At 41.7% G+C, this 20,503-nt stretch overlaps 1 protein-coding gene and 2 long non-coding RNA genes across 3 annotated transcripts; all 3 read left to right on the top strand.

The window, feature by feature from the left end:
- The first annotated feature begins 252 nt into the window (after window positions 1-252).
- LOC140537264 (uncharacterized) lies at window positions 253-2,514 on the top strand. Its single transcript, XM_072659586.1, has 6 exons — window positions 253-361; window positions 755-950; window positions 1,063-1,090; window positions 1,674-1,750; window positions 2,146-2,437; window positions 2,494-2,514. Exons 1-6 carry the CDS (start codon window positions 253-255, stop codon window positions 2,512-2,514), a joined length of 723 nt encoding a protein of 240 aa, XP_072515687.1.
- A 6,476-nt stretch (window positions 2,515-8,990) lies between these two features.
- Window positions 8,991-10,317, top strand: LOC140537181 (uncharacterized). Its single transcript, XR_011977645.1, has 4 exons — window positions 8,991-9,052; window positions 9,165-9,192; window positions 9,776-9,852; window positions 10,248-10,317. It is a non-coding gene; the product is annotated as an uncharacterized lncRNA (long non-coding RNA).
- Window positions 10,318-16,907: 6,590 nt separating this feature from the next.
- LOC140537272 (uncharacterized) lies at window positions 16,908-17,636 on the top strand. Its single transcript, XR_011977649.1, has 3 exons — window positions 16,908-16,952; window positions 17,065-17,092; window positions 17,591-17,636. It is a non-coding gene; the product is annotated as an uncharacterized lncRNA (long non-coding RNA).
- Window positions 17,637-20,503: the final 2,867 nt, after the last annotated feature.

Here is a 20,503-nt window from a genome sequence, read left to right as displayed (position 1 = left end):
GCTCTGTAGCGTGGGATGTAAAACTGACCTGATTGGTCTGACTCCGTTGCTCCATTGTGACGTCATCGATGACATCACAGAACCTGACTCCTATAAGAAGGCAGGTTCTGTCTGATCGTCTCAGTCAGGATTCAGCAGCTCGTTAGACTTTCCTATGTTCACACTAATGTTCATGCTGTTAGGCTGAAACTCCATCCATCTTATCTAGAACCGATAGACAGGTTCTACAACAGTATTTTCATCAACTGCAGAATGAGTGAGAGGGAAGATTCCTGTCATCCTGAGCCTGAAAGCTCTCCGGAGGAGACCAATGATGTGGAGTCTGATTACCAGTTCTCCTATGAGGACTCCTCATCAGTAGGTAAGTGAGATCTTCATGGATCAGGCTGTACAGACACTATGTTCTCATAGAGAACATTACATGGCCAAAAGTGAAGCAACTGTAAGCATTGTTAAATATATAGGGTTAGGTTGACTGTACAGAAGGTACTAGACAGTGCAAGTTATAACAACTTCACTGAGTTCCACTTTCAGCCTGTATCTTCTTTAATGTGTTTATCTTTAGCTCCATAGTTAAAAAAAAGCACCAAAAGCTCTGTCAGCAATGTGTGTGGAATAGTGGTGTTGAGTGCAATGCTACACTAAATTCAATACTACCCACCTGTTAATAAAGGGCTTGTAATTAGAGGGGGTGTCCACATACTACCTGGTGTGGTAATGAAATAATGTGTGTTGACTGTGTTTGGATCTCTAGAGGAAGAGTGTGAGGACAGCAGTGAGGGCAGGCAGCAGCAGCAGCAGCTCCACACTGCTGGGACAGATGAAGAGGCAGTGGAGAAAGAAGAGGAGGACCCAACCTTGGACGGCCCATCCACGTCCAGTGGCACTCGCTCCTTCCAGAATGACCCCAATGAAGAATTGGTGAAACAGCTGAGCGAGGCAATCCTTCTGTATGATTATTTATTGATTTATTTATTTACATATTATATATGTTAATTTACTGAAACAGTGGAAAAACTAATTAACTAAATTAACATAATTAAATATTCTTTTTTATTTCAGGCAAAGAAACCAGAGGCAGAGGAGAACCGTAAGTCTTACAACACACCTTATAACACAGCCATTTCTTCAAGATAATTACTACAATTACTGTAGATTTCTGCATAATTATCAGTTAAGATGTGAACAGAGTCAGTCAGAGTGGGTTTGGTGTGAAACCCACCAGTCAGATTTGTTCACCGTGGTGGTGAATGGAACCAGAAGTCTTAACCTCTCAAAGCTCCCTCACAGAAAGTTATTACACCAAATGTTTATGAATACACTGCTTCATACCTGAGACACTGTTTTACCAGAGTTCTGGGTCTAAAACCTGTTCTTAATACTGCATATCATTAAAATGGGATACATGCTGCAGGGTGTTGTACGAAAAAAAATAGTCTCTAAAGAAAACTGTATTCGTTCAGATTTGTAACTTTTTTTTACCATCATCAACATTTAAAACTCATGTAGATACGTGTAGGTTCACTGGTGGGATTGGATAGTTAATAAAATGGCTGTATTTGTGTTGTAGTTATAGCAACCAATGCCTGCTTCCCCCACCAGTTAAAATAAGACCGTTGAGGTTTAATCAGTACATGTGAACTTATATATGATCCTTTCCTCTCTCACGTCAGGCACAGGGAAGTCCACCCAGTATTCAGTTGTTCGTCTATGGCTGTGGGGATTCTGAAGAAGTGGGCCCTGGAATATGGTAGGATTCAGGATTACACCCTGAAGTTCTGTAGTATTTTTCAGGCTAATTTGTAGGATGTGAAGTTAGTAGCCGAGTGATTGTCCTTCAGGAAACATTGAAAAGTAAAAAAGTGATCAAAGGCCTCTGTGATATCAGACCCTTGATGTAGCATTTAAGAAGTGCTTTATTTGTCCCATGTGTTGTACCTCGGCTACCTCCATTAAAACAGTCAGTCTGGCAACACTGGCAGTAAGGATACACACTTGATGTATTGTACATATAATGCAGTATTAAAGGTCACTCAGAGTGAAGGGCTGCTCTGTAAATAAGGAATCTGGTGATCTACAGTTTTAGTTCACTAACAATGAATAACAAATCAAAGATGACTCATTTTCCACATTGCTTCTGTATAGGTTTTGGATTCCTCGTGTCATCCTTAACCCACACCCGCTGAGCATTGAGGAAGGTGTGCCACCTTCTACCCCTGAAGAGTATCACTCTTCATCTTCTTTGGGGAGTGAGGTAGACGTGGTGGGACCTTCTACCCCTGAAGAGTATCACTCTTCATCTTCTTTGGGGAGTGAGGTAGCTGCGGTGGGACCTTCAACCCCTGAAGAAGGATCAGCATTCTTTAGTGCCCAACAGCTGAGAGAGGAAGAGGCAGTGATGCCTGAGCCAGAAGACGGCAGCAGTAGTGGTGCAAGTGTAACTTGCCAAAGTGTAGAGGTTGAAGAGGAGGAGTACGGCTGCTTCTGCTGTAGTCGACTTGGTGCTGCAGTTAAAAGAGCCTGCCGGACACTTCGGAGAAGGATGAAGAAGTTCTTCAGACGTAACTCTGTAGTGGCTGACTGCTCCTTTTCTTCCCAGTAGGGTGTTCGTCACTCTGCTGCTTCTGCGGACGCTCCTGTATGTTCGTCTTCTGAGCAAAGACAGAGCTCTGCAAGCCGATTCTGGAGGAAGAGCCTGCTGTCCCACAGCCCACATGAAGAACATGGAGGCTGAGATGCCCTCAGTTTAAGGTATGTGAGTCGAGTGTTGAGGGAACCCAATGGCCCCAGATTTTATACTTGAAATATCTCTCAGAAATGTTTCAGTTCTACTAACTTTTTCATTTTGTACCTCCAACAGATCCTGAAGACGAACAGGGTTCACCCTTTATAGACGTGCATCATGGCTTCAGATTCTCTTTAAACTATTTATGACTTTATACCATTTAACTACTGACCAGAGGAGGATGGGTCCCTCTTGTGAGTCTTGGTTCCTCCCAAGGTTTCTTCCTCCAGCTTTGAGGGAGTTTTTCCTTGCCACTGTCGCCTTTGGCTTGCTCACTTGGGGTTACAGGTAGTGGTATAATTTCTTTTTCCAAGTTTGGCTGGCTCAGGGTATTTCCGGATTTCGCTGATGGATACTGGCAGGTTGCAAGGTGGTTCTGGAAAATGTTCTGACAACTCAGAAGAGAAAGGAGAGACACTGTCCAAACTGTGCTCACTAAGGGCAGTGAAGCTCTGAACTCAGCTGAGGATATTGTTGGGCGCTGGAAGGAACACTTTGTGGAACTCCTAAACCTAAGGAAAATGCCTTCTGTCCAGGAGGCAGGGCTTGGGAGCAACAGGTGAATCAGAGTCCATCTCTCTGGCCCAAGTCACTGAGCTAGTTGAAAGGCTTCATAGTGACACCAAGAGTGGATGTGATTAGCCTGGTGTTGTCATAGGCTCTGTCTGTTGGGGGACTGTCTTGGTTGAGATGCTCCTGCAATGTTGCATGGGCCTCAGGTACAGTGCCTCTAAACTGGCAAACTGGTGTAAGTGAGCCAGATAGTGTGCAAACTATCAAGGCATCACACTTCTGAGCCTCCTCGGGGAAGCCTATTCCAGGGTAGTGCAACAGAGAATGCATCTGCAACCTCAGATTCAGGAGGCACAATGCAGATTCCATGCTGGCCGTGGAACGGTGGATCAGCTCGTCACTCTCTCTCAGATAGTTGAGGGGGCATGGAAATCTGCCACTCCAGTCTTCATGTGTTTTGTGGACTTGGAGAAGGCTTTCGACCATGTTCCCAGAGACATCTTGTGGGAAGTGCTCCAGGTGTATGGGGTGCCGTAGTCGCAGATGCGAGCTTTGCAGTCCCTGTACTCTCTGTGTGCTGAGCTGTGTCTGTACTCAGCACTAGGTCAAGCTTGTTCAGTGTTGCTGATGGACTCCGTCAGTGCTGTGCCTTGTGTCCACTCCTGTTTCTGATATTCATAAACAGGACAAGTCACAGCCAAAGACAGGAGGGCTTCTGGCAGGTGGGGCTTGGGGGTTATGTCTCTGTTGTATGCGGATGACGTTGTCCTGCTGGCTTCTACATGCAGGGGCTTTCATCAAGCACTTGGGCGGTTTTCAGCGTAGTGTAAAGCGGTCAGTATGAGAATCAGCACCTCCACGTCTGAGTCCATGGTGGTGTCCCACTCTTTGTGACAGAGTGAGGAGACCTGTTTTCCGGCAGAGGCTCGGAGTAGAGCTAATGCTCCTTCGAGTTGATGGGAGCCAGTTGAGGTGGTTTGGGCATCTGACAATGATACCCTCCAGCCACCTCCCCCAGGTCAAGGTCCCCCAGGTCAAGGTCCCCCAGGTCAAGGTCCCCCAGGTCAAGGTGTACTGGCCACACCCTACTGGGAGGAAACCCAGAGGAAGACCCAGAATCCACTGGAGAGATTATATCTCACAGCTGTCCTGGGAATGCCTCGGGATCCCCCAGTAGGAGCTGGTTGAACCTGCTGGTGACAGGCATGCCTGGGATTCTGTGCTTGCCCTAATGCCACTGTGGCCCCAAACTGGATTAAGAGGATAAGTAGATGAAGATGATGAGGTGTAGGATGAAGGAGTTATATTGGGGAGTGATCTGGAGGAGTGAACTGGAGTTTTGGTGTTTGTCTTTTAGCATGAATGAAGAGCTGTTCTGAATTACTGATGTGTTCTGGATGTTTCTTTCTTCTACTTAAAGTAAAACCTAGATCTTTAACTTCACTCTAGACTGAGGATTAAGCTCACACATTAGTCCAGGTTTAGGTTTAGATTTGCTGCCTTTAGACTGACACTGCCTTTATAAAACTAAAATATTTTAATAATAAAGGAATTGATTATTTGTAAGAAATATAATCATGTAAGAATAGGACATATCCAGAAATGATGTTAAATCATTCAGGATGTTTTGCCAAAATGCTTTTTTCTTTTTCAGGCTGATATAAACTCTGTTTGATCAGTTTTAAAAACATTTCATCACAATCTAATCTCTGAAGATGTTAACAGTAGTTTCAGCCCTGTGAAATCCTGTCTGTTTGAAGCATCTTTACAATAAACTTCACTAAAAAGAAACTCTTCAGAGCACAGACTGACTGCTGGGCTGCCCTGCTCCCTGCATCAGACCAACTGCCCACCCACCAGACTGACCACTGGGCTCTCCTGCTCCCCCTCTACAGCCTATTGACTATGTTGAAGTTTACATGGACTCTAACCATCTGCTACTATTATTATTAATTTACTTTTATTATTACACTATATATCACACTGCTCTGATTATATTAATTATTATATTATGATTATATCGGCACACTTGAGCAGAAGAACAGTCTTGGTGGTAAGATGACCTTTTATCAATAATTTATGAGTAGTTCTGATCAAAGGAGGATCGGTTCCTTCTGGGTTTCTTCCTCCAGCTCTGAGGGAGATTTTCCTTGTCTTTGTGTTTGTTGTTCTTCACTGAGGAAAACAACACAGAAACTTTTATAAACATTGTTAAACATTCTCTCAACATTCTGTGTCCTGCCACCTAACAGTTTTTGGTTAGTAGAGCGGTTTCTTAGAACATTCAGTCTGTCAAATCTTTTGGAAATGTTTTTAGGTAACGTTTTTTTAACATTCTGGTAACGTTGCTACAATGTTACGAGGACCTTATGTTTAGGTTATCAAAACGTTTCATAAATGTTTTTTCATAACATTAATAACGATTCCTACAACATTGCTGCATCGTTAGAGTAACTTTATTTGTACACCAACATATTTAGTTTAAAAAACATTTTTGACATGTTTTGACATTTACATAATGTTTACATAATGCTGCAACTTTATGAAAACATTATTTGTACATTAAATAAAATAAATGTGAAATTATATAAAATAACAAATGTGAAATGATTCGATATGATTCTTTAGCTGGTATCTAACCTAATAAAATATTTACAATAACCTGGAACTTTAAACCATGACAGTAATGAAACTTGGACAATTTTATATTAGCACTGTTGAGGTACATTTATAATTAGCATTGCTGAGGTAAATATATGATTAGCAATTTTGAGGTGAATTTAAAATTAGCTCTGCTGAGGAAAGTTTATGATTAGCACTGCTGAGGTAAATTTAATATTAGCACTGCTGAGGTAAATTTAATATTAGCACTGCTGAGGTAAATTTAATATTAGCTCTGCTGAGGTAAATTTAATATTAGCACTGTTGAGATAAATTTATGATTAGAACTGTTGAGGTAAATTAATGATTAGCACTGCTGAGGTAAATATATGATTAGCACTTTAATAATTTGACCTTTTGAAATGTTCATTCTTACTTATAAAATAAAAAAAAAAATTCATACACTTCTCATGTTAAACAATTTACTTTGATCATTGTTTATTTAATGATAAAATATAGCTTGTAGTACTAGTTCAACAAAATATGCAACATATGAATACGTTTTGTAACCAAATGTTTTCTGTAAAATAAAAATATTGGGGTTTTTTTGCAAATATAAAAAACAATAATTACATTAAAACTATTTAAAAGTAAACTAAAATAACATAATTTTAATAGAATTTTTATTGTTAGAATAGAAGGTTTTATAGAATTTGTTGTTTTTAGTGACTCTATGAACCCATGTTTGGAGTCGCTTGCCTCAACAATAGGCTCAAAGCAGTACAGCTGCAGGTCTGAGTGATGCGCGCAGCCAGTGAGTTGTGGGTGTACTTGGTCTGCACAGTGGATCACTCCTCTACCAGTGGTTTGCACAGAGATTTTCGTCCTCTCTGCACGGTGTAGAAAACTTTCTCTTCAGTCATTTTTCAGAATCGAACTGTGGATTTGTTTTGCAGAAAAGGAGCATTTTTAAAGAACAATATCCAGTTATTTAATTCAGAAAATATTATGTCATATTAATTATATTTTATAAATGTCACTTGTACAATGTTAGAGGATAACCTTCCTGAAACCCATTTAAAATGTTGCCGAACTTTTATATTACATTATTGACGTAGTAATTAATCAGTAATAAATGATAAAATAACATCCAGGTCTCCAGAGGAATTTATAAATATGTGACTGAAATACTAAATATAGATCCACCCTTGATACATACACACGGATCACTGACGCAACCCAGAGCCACAGAAATCAATCAATCTGAACAGAGATTGTTACAAAGCAACCAGTGTGGTTTTATTACCTGAACCTAAACCTAAACTTAACCTACTACACCTACACCTATACTACCACACCTAAATGTAATCCTAGCCTAAATTCTAGCTACTACACCTAAACCTAAACTACACCTAATTCTAACCTGAGTGTAAACCAAAACTTAACCTACTACACCTAAATCTAATTTTAAACTTAATCTAAATGTAAACTAAACCTAGTAAACCTGAGCGTGAACCAAAACTTAACCCACTGCACCTAAGCCTAAACCACTACACCTAATTCTAACCTGAGCGTGAACCAAAACTTAACCTACTACACCTAAATCTAATTTTAAACTTAATCTAAATGTAAACTAAACCTAATAAACCTTAACTTGAACCTAAACTTAACCCACTACACCTAAACCTAAACTACTACACCTAATTCTAACCTGAGCGTAAACCAAAACTTAACCTACTACACCTAAATCTAATTTTAAACTTAACCTAAATGTAAACTAAACCTAGTAAACCTTAACTTAAACCCACTGCACCTAAGCCTAAACCACTACACCTAAACCTAATCTCCAAAATTTGGACCACTTGAAATTTTTAGATCCCAAAAAGTGTCCACGAAGAACATATGGAGGATGTGCGGTCACCCCGAATAAATGCAGTACTGCGAGGGGGCAAATACTTTTTCACAGGGCTTATTTGCATGTAGAATATATTTGTAAATCACTGCAGTAATAAAAGTGTGTTTAGAGATTGATATGTTTCACTTTATTTATTAAAACATTTTGATGGAGCTTCTAAAATAATCACTACAAAACTGCACTAACAGAGAACCTCCAGAGGGGGGCAGTACTATTCCACAGCCCTGTGTGTACATCCAGTCCTATACAGTCAATGAAGCCGAAGGAGACACAGCTCTGCTCCTCATAGCTCTGTAGCGTGGGATGTAAAACTGACCTGATTGGTCTGACTCCGTTGCTCCATTGTGACGTCATCGATGACATCACAGAACATGACTCCTATAAGAAGGCAGGTTCTGTCTGATCGTCTCAGTCAGGATTCAGCAGCTCCTGAGACTTTCCTATGTTCACACTGATGTTCATGCTGTTAGGCTGAAACTCCATCCATCTTATCTAGAACCGATAGACAGGTTCTACAACAGTTTTTTCATCAACTGCAGAATGAGTGAGAGGGAAGATTCCTGTCGTCCTGAGCCTGAAAGCTCTCCGGAGGAGACCAATGATGTGGAGTCTGATTACCAGTTCTCCTATGAGGACTCCTCATCAGTAGGTAAGTGAGATCTTCATGGATCAGGCTGTACAGACACTATGTTCTCATAGAGAACATTACATGGCCAAAAGTGAAGCAACTGTAAGCATTGTTAAATATATAGGGTTAGGTTGACTGTACAGAAGGTACTAGACAGTGCAAGTTATAACAACTTCACTGAGTTCCACTTTCAGCCTGTATCTTCTTTAATGTGTTTATCTTTAGCTCCATAGTTAAAAAAAAGCACCAAAAGCTCTGTCAGCAATGTGTGTGGAATAGTGGTGTTGAGTGCAATGCTACACTAAATTCAATACTACCCACCTGTTAATAAAGGGCTTGTAATTAGAGGGGGTGTCCACATACTACCTGGTGTGGTAATGAAATAATGTGTGTTGACTGTGTTTGGATCTCTAGAGGAAGAGTGTGAGGACAGCAGTGAGGGCAGGCAGCAGCAGCAGCAGCTCCACACTGCTGGGACAGATGAAGAGGCAGTGGAGAAAGAAGAGGAGGACCCAACCTTGGACGGCCCATCCACGTCCAGTGGCACTCGCTCCTTCCAGAATGACCCCAATGAAGAATTGGTGAAACAGCTGAGCGAGGCAATCCTTCTGTATGATTATTTATTGATTTATTTATTTACATATTATATATGTTAATTTACTGAAACAGTGGAAAAACTAATTAACTAAATTAACATAATTAAATATTCTTTTTTATTTCAGGCAAAGAAACCAGAGGCAGAGGAGAACCGTAAGTCTTACAACACACCTTATAACACAGCCATTTCTTCAAGATAATTACTACAATTACTGTAGATTTCTGCATAATTATCAGTTAAGATGTGAACAGAGTCAGTCAGAGTGGGTTTGGTGTGAAACCCACCAGTCAGATTTGTTCACCGTGGTGGTGAATGGAACCAGAAGTCTTAACCTCTCAAAGCTCCCTCACAGAAAGTTATTACACCAAATGTTTATGAATACACTGCTTCATACCTGAGACACTGTTTTACCAGAGTTCTGGGTCTAAAACCTGTTCTTAATACTGCATATCATTAAAATGGGATACATGCTGCAGGGTGTTGTACGAAAAAAAATAGTCTCTAAAGAAAACTGTATTCGTTCAGATTTGTAACTTTTTTTTACCATCATCAACATTTAAAACTCATGTAGATACGTGTAGGTTCACTGGTGGGATTGGATAGTTAATAAAATGGCTGTATTTGTGTTGTAGTTATAGCAACCAATGCCTGCTTCCCCCACCAGTTAAAATAAGACCGTTGAGGTTTAATCAGTACATGTGAACTTATATATGATCCTTTCCTCTCTCACGTCAGGCACAGGGAAGTCCACCCAGTATTCAGTTGTTCGTCTATGGCTGTGGGGATTCTGAAGAAGTGGGCCCTGGAATATGGTAGGATTCAGGATTACACCCTGAAGTTCTGTAGTATTTTTCAGGCTAATTTGTAGGATGTGAAGTTAGTAGCCGAGTGATTGTCCTTCAGGAAACATTGAAAAGTAAAAAAGTGATCAAAGGCCTCTGTGATATCAGACCCTTGATGTAGCATTTAAGAAGTGCTTTATTTGTCCCATGTGTTGTACCTCGGCTACCTCCATTAAAACAGTCAGTCTGGCAACACTGGCAGTAAGGATACACACTTGATGTATTGTACATATAATGCAGTATTAAAGGTCACTCAGAGTGAAGGGCTGCTCTGTAAATAAGGAATCTGGTGATCTACAGTTTTAGTTCACTAACAATGAATAACAAATCAAAGATGACTCATTTTCCACATTGCTTCTGTATAGGTTTTGGATTCCTCGTGTCATCCTTAACCCACACCCGCTGAGCATTGAGGAAGGTGTGCCACCTTCTACCCCTGAAGAGTATCACTCTTCATCTTCTTTGGGGAGTGAGGTAGACGTGGTGGGACCTTCTACCCCTGAAGAGTATCACTCTTCATCTTCTTTGGGGAGTGAGGTAGCTGCGGTGGGACCTTCAACCCCTGAAGAAGGATCAGCATTCTTTAGTGCCCAACAGCTGAGAGAGGAAGAGGCAGTGATGCCTGAGCCAGAAGACGGCAGCAGTAGTGGTGCAAGTGTAACTTGCCAAAGTGTAGAGGTTGAAGGGGAGGAGTACGGCTGCTTCTGCTGTAGTCGACTTGGTGCTGCAGTTAAAAGAGCCTGCCGGACACTTCGGAGAAGGATGAAGAAGTTCTTCAGACGTAACTCTGTAGTGGCTGACTGCTCCTTTTCTTCCCAGTAGGGTGTTCGTCACTCTGCTGCTTCTGCGGACGCTCCTGTATGTTCGTCTTCTGAGCAAAGACAGAGCTCTGCAAGCCGATTCTGGAGGAAGAGCCTGCTGTCCCACAGCCCACATGAAGAACATGGAGGCTGAGATGCCCTCAGTTTAAGGTATGTGAGTCGAGTGTTGAGGGAACCCAATGGCCCCAGATTTTATACTTGAAATATCTCTCAGAAATGTTTCAGTTCTACTAACTTTTTCATTTTGTACCTCCAACAGATCCTGAAGACGAACAGGGTTCACCCTTTATAGACGTGCATCATGGCTTCAGATTCTCTTTAAACTATTTATGACTTTATACCATTTAACTACTGACCAGAGGAGGATGGGTCCCTCTTGTGAGTCTTGGTTCCTCCCAAGGTTTCTTCCTCCAGCTTTGAGGGAGTTTTTCCTTGCCACTGTCGCCTTTGGCTTGCTCACTTGGGGTTACAGGTAGTGGTATAATTTCTTTTTCCAAGTTTGGCTGGCTCAGGGTATTTCCGGATTTCGCTGATGGATACTGGCAGGTTGCAAGGTGGTTCTGGAAAATGTTCTGACAACTCAGAAGAGAAAGGAGAGACACTGTCCAAACTGTGCTCACTAAGGGCTGTGAAGCTCTGAACTCAGCTGAGGATATTGTTGGGCGCTGGAAGGAACACTTTGTGGAACTCCTAAACCTAAGGAAAATGCCTTCTGTCCAGGAGGCAGGGCTTGGGAGCAACAGGTGAATCAGAGTCCATCTCTCTGGCCCAAGTCACTGAGCTAGTTGAAAGGCTTCATAGTGACACCAAGAGTGGATGTGATTAGCCTGGTGTTGTCATAGGCTCTGTCTGTTGGGGGACTGTCTTGGTTGAGATGCTCCTGCAATGTTGCATGGGCCTCAGGTACAGTGCCTCTAAACTGGCAAACTGGTGTAAGTGAGCCAGATAGTGTGCAAACTATCAAGGCATCACACTTCTGAGCCTCCTCGGGGAAGCCTATTCCAGGGTAGTGCAACAGAGAATGCATCTGCAACCTCAGATTCAGGAGGCACAATGCAGATTCCATGCTGGCCGTGGAACGGTGGATCAGCTCGTCACTCTCTCTCAGATAGTTGAGGGGGGCATGGAAATCTGCCACTCCAGTCTTCATGTGTTTTGTGGACTTGGAAAAGGCTTTCAACCATGTTCCCAGAGACATCTTGTGGGAAGTGCTCCAGGTGTATGGGGTGCCGTAGTCGCAGATGCGAGCTTTGCAGTCCCTGTACTCTCTGTGTGCTGAGCTGTGTCTGTACTCAGCACTAGGTCAAGCTTGTTCAGTGTTGCTGATGGACTCCGTCAGTGCTGTGCCTTGTGTCCACTCCTGTTTCTGATATTCATAAACAGGACAAGTCACAGCCAAAGACAGGAGGGCTTCTGGCAGGTGGGGCTTGGGGGTTATGTCTCTGTTGTATGCGGATGACGTTGTCCTGCTGGCTTCTACATGCAGGGGCTTTCATCAAGCACTTGGGCGGTTTTCAGCGTAGTGTAAAGCGGTCAGTATGAGAATCAGCACCTCCACGTCTGAGTCCATGGTGGTGTCCCACTCTTTGTGACAGAGTGAGGAGACCTGTTTTCCGGCAGAGGCTCGGAGTAGAGCTAATGCTCCTTCGAGTTGATGGGAGCCAGTTGAGGTGGTTTGGGCATCTGACAATGATACCCTCCAGCCACCTCCCCCAGGTCAAGGTCCCCCAGGTCAAGGTCCCCCAGGTCAAGGTCCCCCAGGTCAAGGTGTACTGGCCACACCCTACTGGGAGGAAACCCAGAGGAAGACCCAGAATCCACTGGAGAGATTATATCTCACAGCTGTCCTGGGAATGCCTCGGGATCCCCCAGTAGGAGCTGGTTGAACCTGCTGGTGACAGGCATGCCTGGGATTCTGTGCTTGCCCTAATGCCACTGTGGCCCCAAACTGGATTAAGAGGATAAGTAGATGAAGATGATGAGGTGTAGGATGAAGGAGTTATATTGGGGAGTGATCTGGAGGAGTGAACTGGAGTTTTGGTGTTTGTCTTTTAGCATGAATGAAGAGCTGTTCTGAATTACTGATGTGTTCTGGATGTTTCTTTCTTCTACTTAAAGTAAAACCTAGATCTTTAACTTCACTCTAGACTGAGGATTAAGCTCACACATTAGTCCAGGTTTAGGTTTAGATTTGCTGCCTTTAGACTGACACTGCCTTTATAAAACTAAAATATTTTAATAATAAAGGAATTGATTATTTGTAAGAAATATAATCATGTAAGAATAGGACATATCCAGAAATGATGTTAAATCATTCAGGATGTTTTGCCAAAATGCTTTTTTCTTTTTCAGGCTGATATAAACTCTGTTTGATCAGTTTTAAAAACATTTCATCACAATCTAATCTCTGAAGATGTTAACAGTAGTTTCAGCCCTGTGAAATCCTGTCTGTTTGAAGCATCTTTACAATAAACTTCACTAAAAAGAAACTCTTCAGAGCACAGACTGACTGCTGGGCTGCCCTGCTCCCTGCATCAGACCAGCTGCCCACCCACCAGACTGACCACTGGGCTCTCCTGCTCCCCCTCTACAGCCTATTGACTATGTTGAAGTTTACATGGACTCTAACCATCTGCTACTATTATTATTAATTTACTTTTATTATTACACTATATATCACACTGCTCTGATTATATTAATTATTATATTATGATTATATCGGCACACTTGAGCAGAAGAACAGTCTTGGTGGTAAGATGACCTTTTATCAATAATTTATGAGTAGTTCTGATCAAAGGAGGATCGGTTCCTTCTGGGTTTCTTCCTCCAGCTCTGAGGGAGATTTTCCTTGTCTTTGTGTTTGTTGTTCTTCACTGAGGAAAACAACACAGAAACTTTTATAAACATTGTTAAACATTCTCTCAACATTCTGTGTCCTGCCACCTAACAGTTTTTGGTTAGTAGAGCGGTTTCTTAGAACATTCAGTCTGTCAAATCTTTTGGAAATGTTTTTAGGTAACGTTTTTTTAACATTCTGGTAACGTTGCTACAATGTTACGAGGACCTTATGTTTAGGTTATCAAAACGTTTCATAAATGTTTTTTCATAACATTAATAACGATTCCTACAACATTGCTGCATCGTTAGAGTAACTTTATTTGTACACCAACATATTTAGTTTAAAAAACATTTTTGACATGTTTTGACATTTACATAATGTTTACATAATGCTGCAACTTTATGAAAACATTATTTGTACATTAAATAAAATAAATGTGAAATTATATAAAATAACAAATGTGAAATGATTCGATATGATTCTTTAGCTGGTATCTAACCTAATAAAATATTTACAATAACCTGGAACTTTAAACCATGACAGTAATGAAACTTGGACAATTTTATATTAGCACTGTTGAGGTACATTTATAATTAGCATTGCTGAGGTAAATATATGATTAGCAATTTTGAGGTGAATTTAAAATTAGCTCTGCTGAGGAAAGTTTATGATTAGCTCTGCTGAGGTAAATTTAATATTAGCACTGCTGAGGTAAATTTAATATTAGCTCTGCTGAGGTAAATTTAATATTAGCACTGTTGAGATAAATTTATGATTAGAACTGTTGAGGTAAATTAATGATTAGCACTGCTGAGGTAAATATATGATTAGCACTTTAATAATTTGACCTTTTGAAATGTTCATTCTTACTTATAAAATAAAAAAAAAAATTCATACACTTCTCATGTTAAACAATTTACTTTGATCATTGTTTATTTAATGATAAAATATAGCTTGTAGTACTAGTTCAACAAAATATGCAACATATGAATACGTTTTGTAACCAAATGTTTTCTGTAAAATAAAAATATTGGGGTTTTTTTGCAAATATAAAAAACAATAATTACATTAAAACTATTTAAAAGTAAACTAAAATAACATAATTTTAATAGAATTTTTATTGTTAGAATAGAAGGTTTTATAGAATTTGTTGTTTTTAGTGACTCTATGAACCCATGTTTGGAGTCGCTTGCCTCAACAATAGGCTCAAAGCAGTACAGCTGCAGGTCTGAGTGATGTGCGCAGCCAGTGAGTTGTGGGTTTACTGGGTCTGCACAGTGGATCACTCCTCTACCAGTGGTTTGCACAGAGATTTTCGTCCTCTCTGCACGGTGTAGAAAACTTTCTCTTCAGTCATTTTTCAGAATCGAACTGTGGATTTGTTTTGCAGAAAAGGAGCATTTTTAAAGAACAATATCCAGTTATTTAATTCAGAAAATATTATGTCATATTAATTATATTTTATAAATGTCACTTGTACAATGTTAGAGGATAACCTTCCTGAAACCCATTTAAAATGTTGCCGAACTTTTATATTACATTATTGACGTAGTAATTAATCAGTAATAAATGATAAAATAACATCCAGGTCTCCAGAGGAATTTATAAATATGTGACTGAAATACTAAATATAGATCCACCCTTGATACATACACACGGATCACTGACGCAACCCAGAGCCACAGAAATCAATCAATCTGAACAGAGATTGTTACAAAGCAACCAGTGTGGTTTTATTACCTGAACCTAAACCTAAACTTAACCTACTACACCTACACCTATACTACCACACCTAAATGTAATCCTAGCCTAAATTCTAGCTACTACACCTAAACCTAAACTACTACACCTAATTCTAACCTGAGCGTAAACCAAAACTTAACCTACTACACCTAAATCTAATTTTAAACTTAATCTAAATGTAAACTAAACCTAGTAAACCTGAGCGTGAACCAAAACTTAACCCACTGCACCTAAGCCTAAACCACTACACCTAATTCTAACCTGAGCGTGAACCAAAACTTAACCTACTACACCTAAATCTAATTTTAAACTTAATCTAAATGTAAACTAAACCTAATAAACCTTAACTTGAACCTAAACTTAACCCACTACACCTAAACCTAAACTACTACACCTAATTCTAACCTGAGCGTAAACCAAAACTTAACCTACTACACCTAAATCTAATTTTAAACTTAACCTAAATGTAAACTAAACCTAGTAAACCTTAACTTAAACCCACTGCACCTAAGCCTAAACCACTACACCTAAACCTAATCTCCAAAATTTGGACCACTTGAAATTTTTAGATCCCAAAAAGTGTCCACGAAGAACATATGGAGGATGTGCGGTCACCCCGAATAAATGCAGTACTGCGAGGGGGCAAATACTTTTTCACAGGGCTTATTTGCATGTAGAATATATTTGTAAATCACTGCAGTAATAAAAGTGTGTTTAGAGATTGATATGTTTCACTTTATTTATTAAAACATTTTGATGGAGCTTCTAAAATAATCACTACAAAACTGCACTAACAGAGAACCTCCAGAGGGGGGCAGTACTATTCCACAGCCCTGTGTGTACATCCAGTCCTATACAGTCAATGAAGCCGAAGGAGACACAGCTCTGCTCCTCATAGCTCTGTAGCGTGGGATGTAAAACTGACCTGATTGGTCTGACTCCGTTGCTCCATTGTGACGTCATCGATGACATCACAGAACCTGACTCCTATAAGAAGGCAGGTTCTGTCTGATCCTCTCAGTCAGGATTCAGCAGCTCCTGAGACTTTCCTATGTTCACACTGATGTTCATGCTGTTAGGCTGAAACTCCATCCATCTTATCTAGAACCGATAGACAGGTTCTACAACAGTATTTTCATCAACTGCAGAATGAGTGAGAGGGAAGATTCCTGTCGTCCTGAGCCTGAAAGCTCTCCGGAGGAGACCAATGATGTGGAGTCTGATTACCAGTTCTCCTATGAGGACTCCTCATCAGTAGGTAAGTGAGATCTTCATGGATCAGGCTGTACAGACACTATGTTCTCATAGAGAACATTACATGGCCAAAAGTGAAGCAACAGTGCATGTTTGCAGTTATAACAACTTCACTGGGTTCCACTTTCAGCCTGTATCTTCTTTAAAGTATGTGGGGGTGTCCACATACTATCTGGTGTGGTAATGAAATAATGTGTGTTGACTGTGTTTGGATCTCTAGAGGAAGAGTGTGAGGACAGCAGTGAGGGCAGGCAGCAGCAGCAGCTCCACACTGCTGGGACAGATGAAGAGGCATTGGAGAAAGAAGAGGAGGACCCAACCTTGGACGGCCCATCCACGTCCGGTGGCACTTGCTCCTTCCAGAATGACCCCAATGAAGAATTGGTGAAACAGCTGAGCGAGGCAATCCTTCTGTATGATTATTTATTGATTTATTTATTTACATATTATATATGTTAATTTACTGAAACAGTGGAAAAACTAATTAACTAAATTAACATAATTAAATATTCTTTTTTATTTCAGGCAAAGAAACCAGAGGCAGAGGAGAACCGTAAGTCTTACACACCTTATAACACAGTAATTTCTTCAAGCATGATAGATAATTACTACAATTACTGTAGATTTCTGCATAATTATCAGTTAAGATGTGAACAGAGTCAGTCAGAGTGGGTTTGGTGTGAAACCCACCAGTCAGATTTGTTCACCGTGGTGGTGAATGGAACCAGAAGTCTTAACCTCTAAAAGCTCCCTCACAGAAAGTTATTACACCAAATGTTTATGAATACACTGCTTCATACCTGAGACACTGTTTTACCAAAGTTCTGAGAAGATTCTGGGTCTAAAACTGTTCTTAATACTGCATATCATTAAAATGGGATACATGAAGATGTAGATACGTGTAGGTTAACTGGTGGGATTAATAAAATGGCTGTATTTGTGTTGTAGTTATAGCAACCAATGCCTGCTTCCCCCACCAGTTAAAATAAGACCGTTGAGGTTTAATCAGTAAATGTGAACTTATATATGATCCTTTCCTCTCTCACGTCAGGCACAGGGAAGTCCACCCAGTATTCAGTTGTTCGTCTATGGCTGTGGGGATTCAGAAGAAGTGGGCCCTGGAATATGGTAGGATTCAGGATTACACCCTGAAGTTCTGTAGTATTTTTCAGGCTAATTTGTAGGATGTGAAGTTAGTAGCCGAGTGATTGTCCTTCAGGAAACATTGAAAAGTAAAAAAGTGATCAAAGGCCTCTGTGATATCAGACCCTTGATGTAGCATTTAAGAAGTGCTTTATTTGTCCCATGTGTTGTACCTCGGCTACCTCCATTAAAACAGTCAGTCTGGCAACACTGGCAGTAAGGATACACACTTGATGTATTGTACATATAATGCAGTATTAAAGATCACTCAGAGTGAAGGGCTGCTCTGTAAAAAAGGAATCTGGTGATCTACAGTTTTAGTTCACTAACAATGAATAACAAATCAAAGATGACTCATTTCCCACATTGCTTCTGTACAGGTTTTGGATTCCTCGTATCATCCTTAACCCACACCCGCTGAGCATTGAGGAAGGTGTGCCACCTTCTACCCCTGAAGAGTATCACTCTTCATCTTCTTTGGGGAGTGAGGTAGACGTGGTGGGACCTTCTATCCCTGAAGAGTATCACTCTTCATCTTCTTTGGGGAGTGAGGTAGATGTGGTGGGACCTTCAACCCCTGAAGAAGAGTCAGCATTCTTCAGTGCCCAACAGCTGAGAGAGGAAGAGGCAGTGATGCCTGAGCCAGAAGACGGCAGCAGTAGTGGTGCAAGTGTAACTTGCCAAAGTGTAGAGGTTGAAGGGGAGGAGTACGGCTGCTTCTGCTGTAGTCGACTTGGTGCTGCAGTTAAAAGAGCCTGCCGGACACTTCGGAGAAGGATGAAGAAGTTCTTCAGACGTAACTCTGTAGTGGCTGACTGCTCCTTTTCTTCCCAGTAGGGTGTTCATCATTCTGCTGCTTCTGCAGACGCTCCTGCATGTTCGTCTTCTGAGCAAAGACAGAGCTCTGCGAGCTGATTCTGGAGGAAGAGCCCATTGTCCCACAGCCCACAAGGAGAACATAGAGGCTGAGATGCCCTCAGTTTAAGGTATGTGAGTCGAGTGTTGAGGGAACATAATGGGCCAAAATTTTATACTTGAAATATCTCTCAGAAATGTTTCAGTTTGACTAACTTTAGCATTTTGTACCTCCAACAGATCCTGAAGAAGACGCACAGGGTTCACCCTTTATAGACGTGCATCATGGCTTCAGGTTCTCTTCAAACTATTTATGAATTTATACCATTTACCTACTGACCAGAGGAGGATGGGTCCCTCTTGTGAGTCTTGGTTCCTCCCAAGGTTTCTTCCTCCGGCTTTGAGGGAGTTTTTCCTTGCCACTGTTTCCTTTGGCTTGCGCACTTGGGGTTACAGGTAGTGGTATAATTTCTTTTTCCAAGTTTGGCTGGCTCAGGGTATTTCTGGATTTCGCCAATGGATACTGGCAGGTTGCAAGGTGGTTCTGGAAAATGTTCTGACAACTCAGAAGAGAAAGGAGAGACACTGTCCAAACTGTGCTCACTAAGGGCAGTGAAGCTCTGATATTGTTGGGCGCTGGAAGGAACACTTTGTGGAACTCCTAAACCTAAGGAACATGCCTTCTGTCCAGGAGGCAGGGCTTGGCAGCAACAGGTGAATCAGAATCCATCTCTCTGGCCCAAGTCACTGAGCTAGTTGAAAGGCTTCATAGTGACACCAAGAGTGGATGTGATTAGCCTGGTGTTGTCATCGGCTCTGTCTGTTGGGGGACTGTCTTGGTTGAGATGCTCCTGCAATGTTGCATGGGCCTCAGGGACAGTGCCTCTAAACTGGCAAACTGGTGAGCCAGATAGTGTGCAAACTATCAAGGCATCACACTTCTGAGCCTCCTCGGGGAAGCCTATTCCAGGGTAGTGCAACAGAGAATGCATCTGCAACCTCAGATTCAGGAGGCACAATGCAGATTCCATGCTGGCCGTGGAACGGTGGACTAGCTCGTCACTCTCTCTCAGATAGTTGAGGGGGGCATGGAAATCTGCCACTCCAGTCTTCATGTGTTTTGTGGACTTGGAGAAGGCTTTCGACCATGTTCCCAGAGACATCTTGTGGGAAGTGCTCCAGGTGTATGGGGTGCCTTAGTCGCAGATGCGAGCTGTGCAGTCCCTGTACTTTCTGTGTGCTGAGCTGTGTCTGTACTCTCAGCACTAGGTCAAGCTTGTTCAGTGTTGCTGATGGACTCCGTCAGTGCTGTGCCTTGGGTCCGCTCCTGTTTCTGATATTCATAAACAGGACAAGTCACAGCCAAAGACAGGAGGGCTTCTGGCAGGTGGGGCCTGGAGGTTACGTCTTTGTTGTGTGCGAATGACGTTGTCCTGCTGGCTTCTATGTGCAGGGGCTTTCATCAAGCACTTGAGCAGTTTTCAGCTTAGTGTAAAGCGGTCAGTATGAGAATTAGCACCTCCAAGTCTGAGTCCATGGTGGTGTCCTACTCACTCTTTGTGACAGAGTGAGGAGACCTGTTTTCCGGCAGAGGCTCGGAGTAGAGCTAATGCTCCTTCGAGTTGATGGGAGCCAGTTGAGGTGGTTTGGACATCTGACAAAGATACCCTCCATTCACCTCCCCCAGGTCAAGGTCCCCCAGGTCAAGGTCCCCCAGGTCAAGGTGTACTGGCCACACCCTATTGGGAGGAAACCCAGAGGAAGACCCAGAATCCACTGCAGAGATTATATCTCACAGCTGTCCACAGCTGTGCTTACCCTAATGCCACTGTGGCCCCAAACTGGATTAAGAGGATAAGTAGATGAAGATGATGAGGTGTAGGATAGGTTATATTGGGGAGTGATCTGGAGAAGTGAACTGGAGTTTTGGTGTTTGTCTTTCAGCATGAATGAAGAGCTGTTCTGA

This window comes from Salminus brasiliensis, chromosome 16, assembly GCF_030463535.1.
Source record: "Salminus brasiliensis chromosome 16, fSalBra1.hap2, whole genome shotgun sequence".
Taxonomy (NCBI): domain Eukaryota; kingdom Metazoa; phylum Chordata; class Actinopteri; order Characiformes; family Bryconidae; genus Salminus; species Salminus brasiliensis.
This window is presented reverse-complemented; position numbering and strand designations above follow the sequence as displayed.

Bases quoted from the DNA above. Each gene is read 5' to 3' on its own strand.
- LOC140537264 (XM_072659586.1), top strand. From the start codon at position 253: ATGAGTGAGAGGGAAGATTCCTGTCATCCTGAGCCTGAAAGCTCTCCG. The intron at 951-1,062 runs GTATGATTATTT...TTTTTATTTCAG, and splicing joins CTGAGCGAGGCAATCCTTCT to GCAAAGAAACCAGAGGCAGA. The intron at 1,091-1,673 runs GTAAGTCTTACA...CTCTCACGTCAG, and splicing joins ACCAGAGGCAGAGGAGAACC to GCACAGGGAAGTCCACCCAG.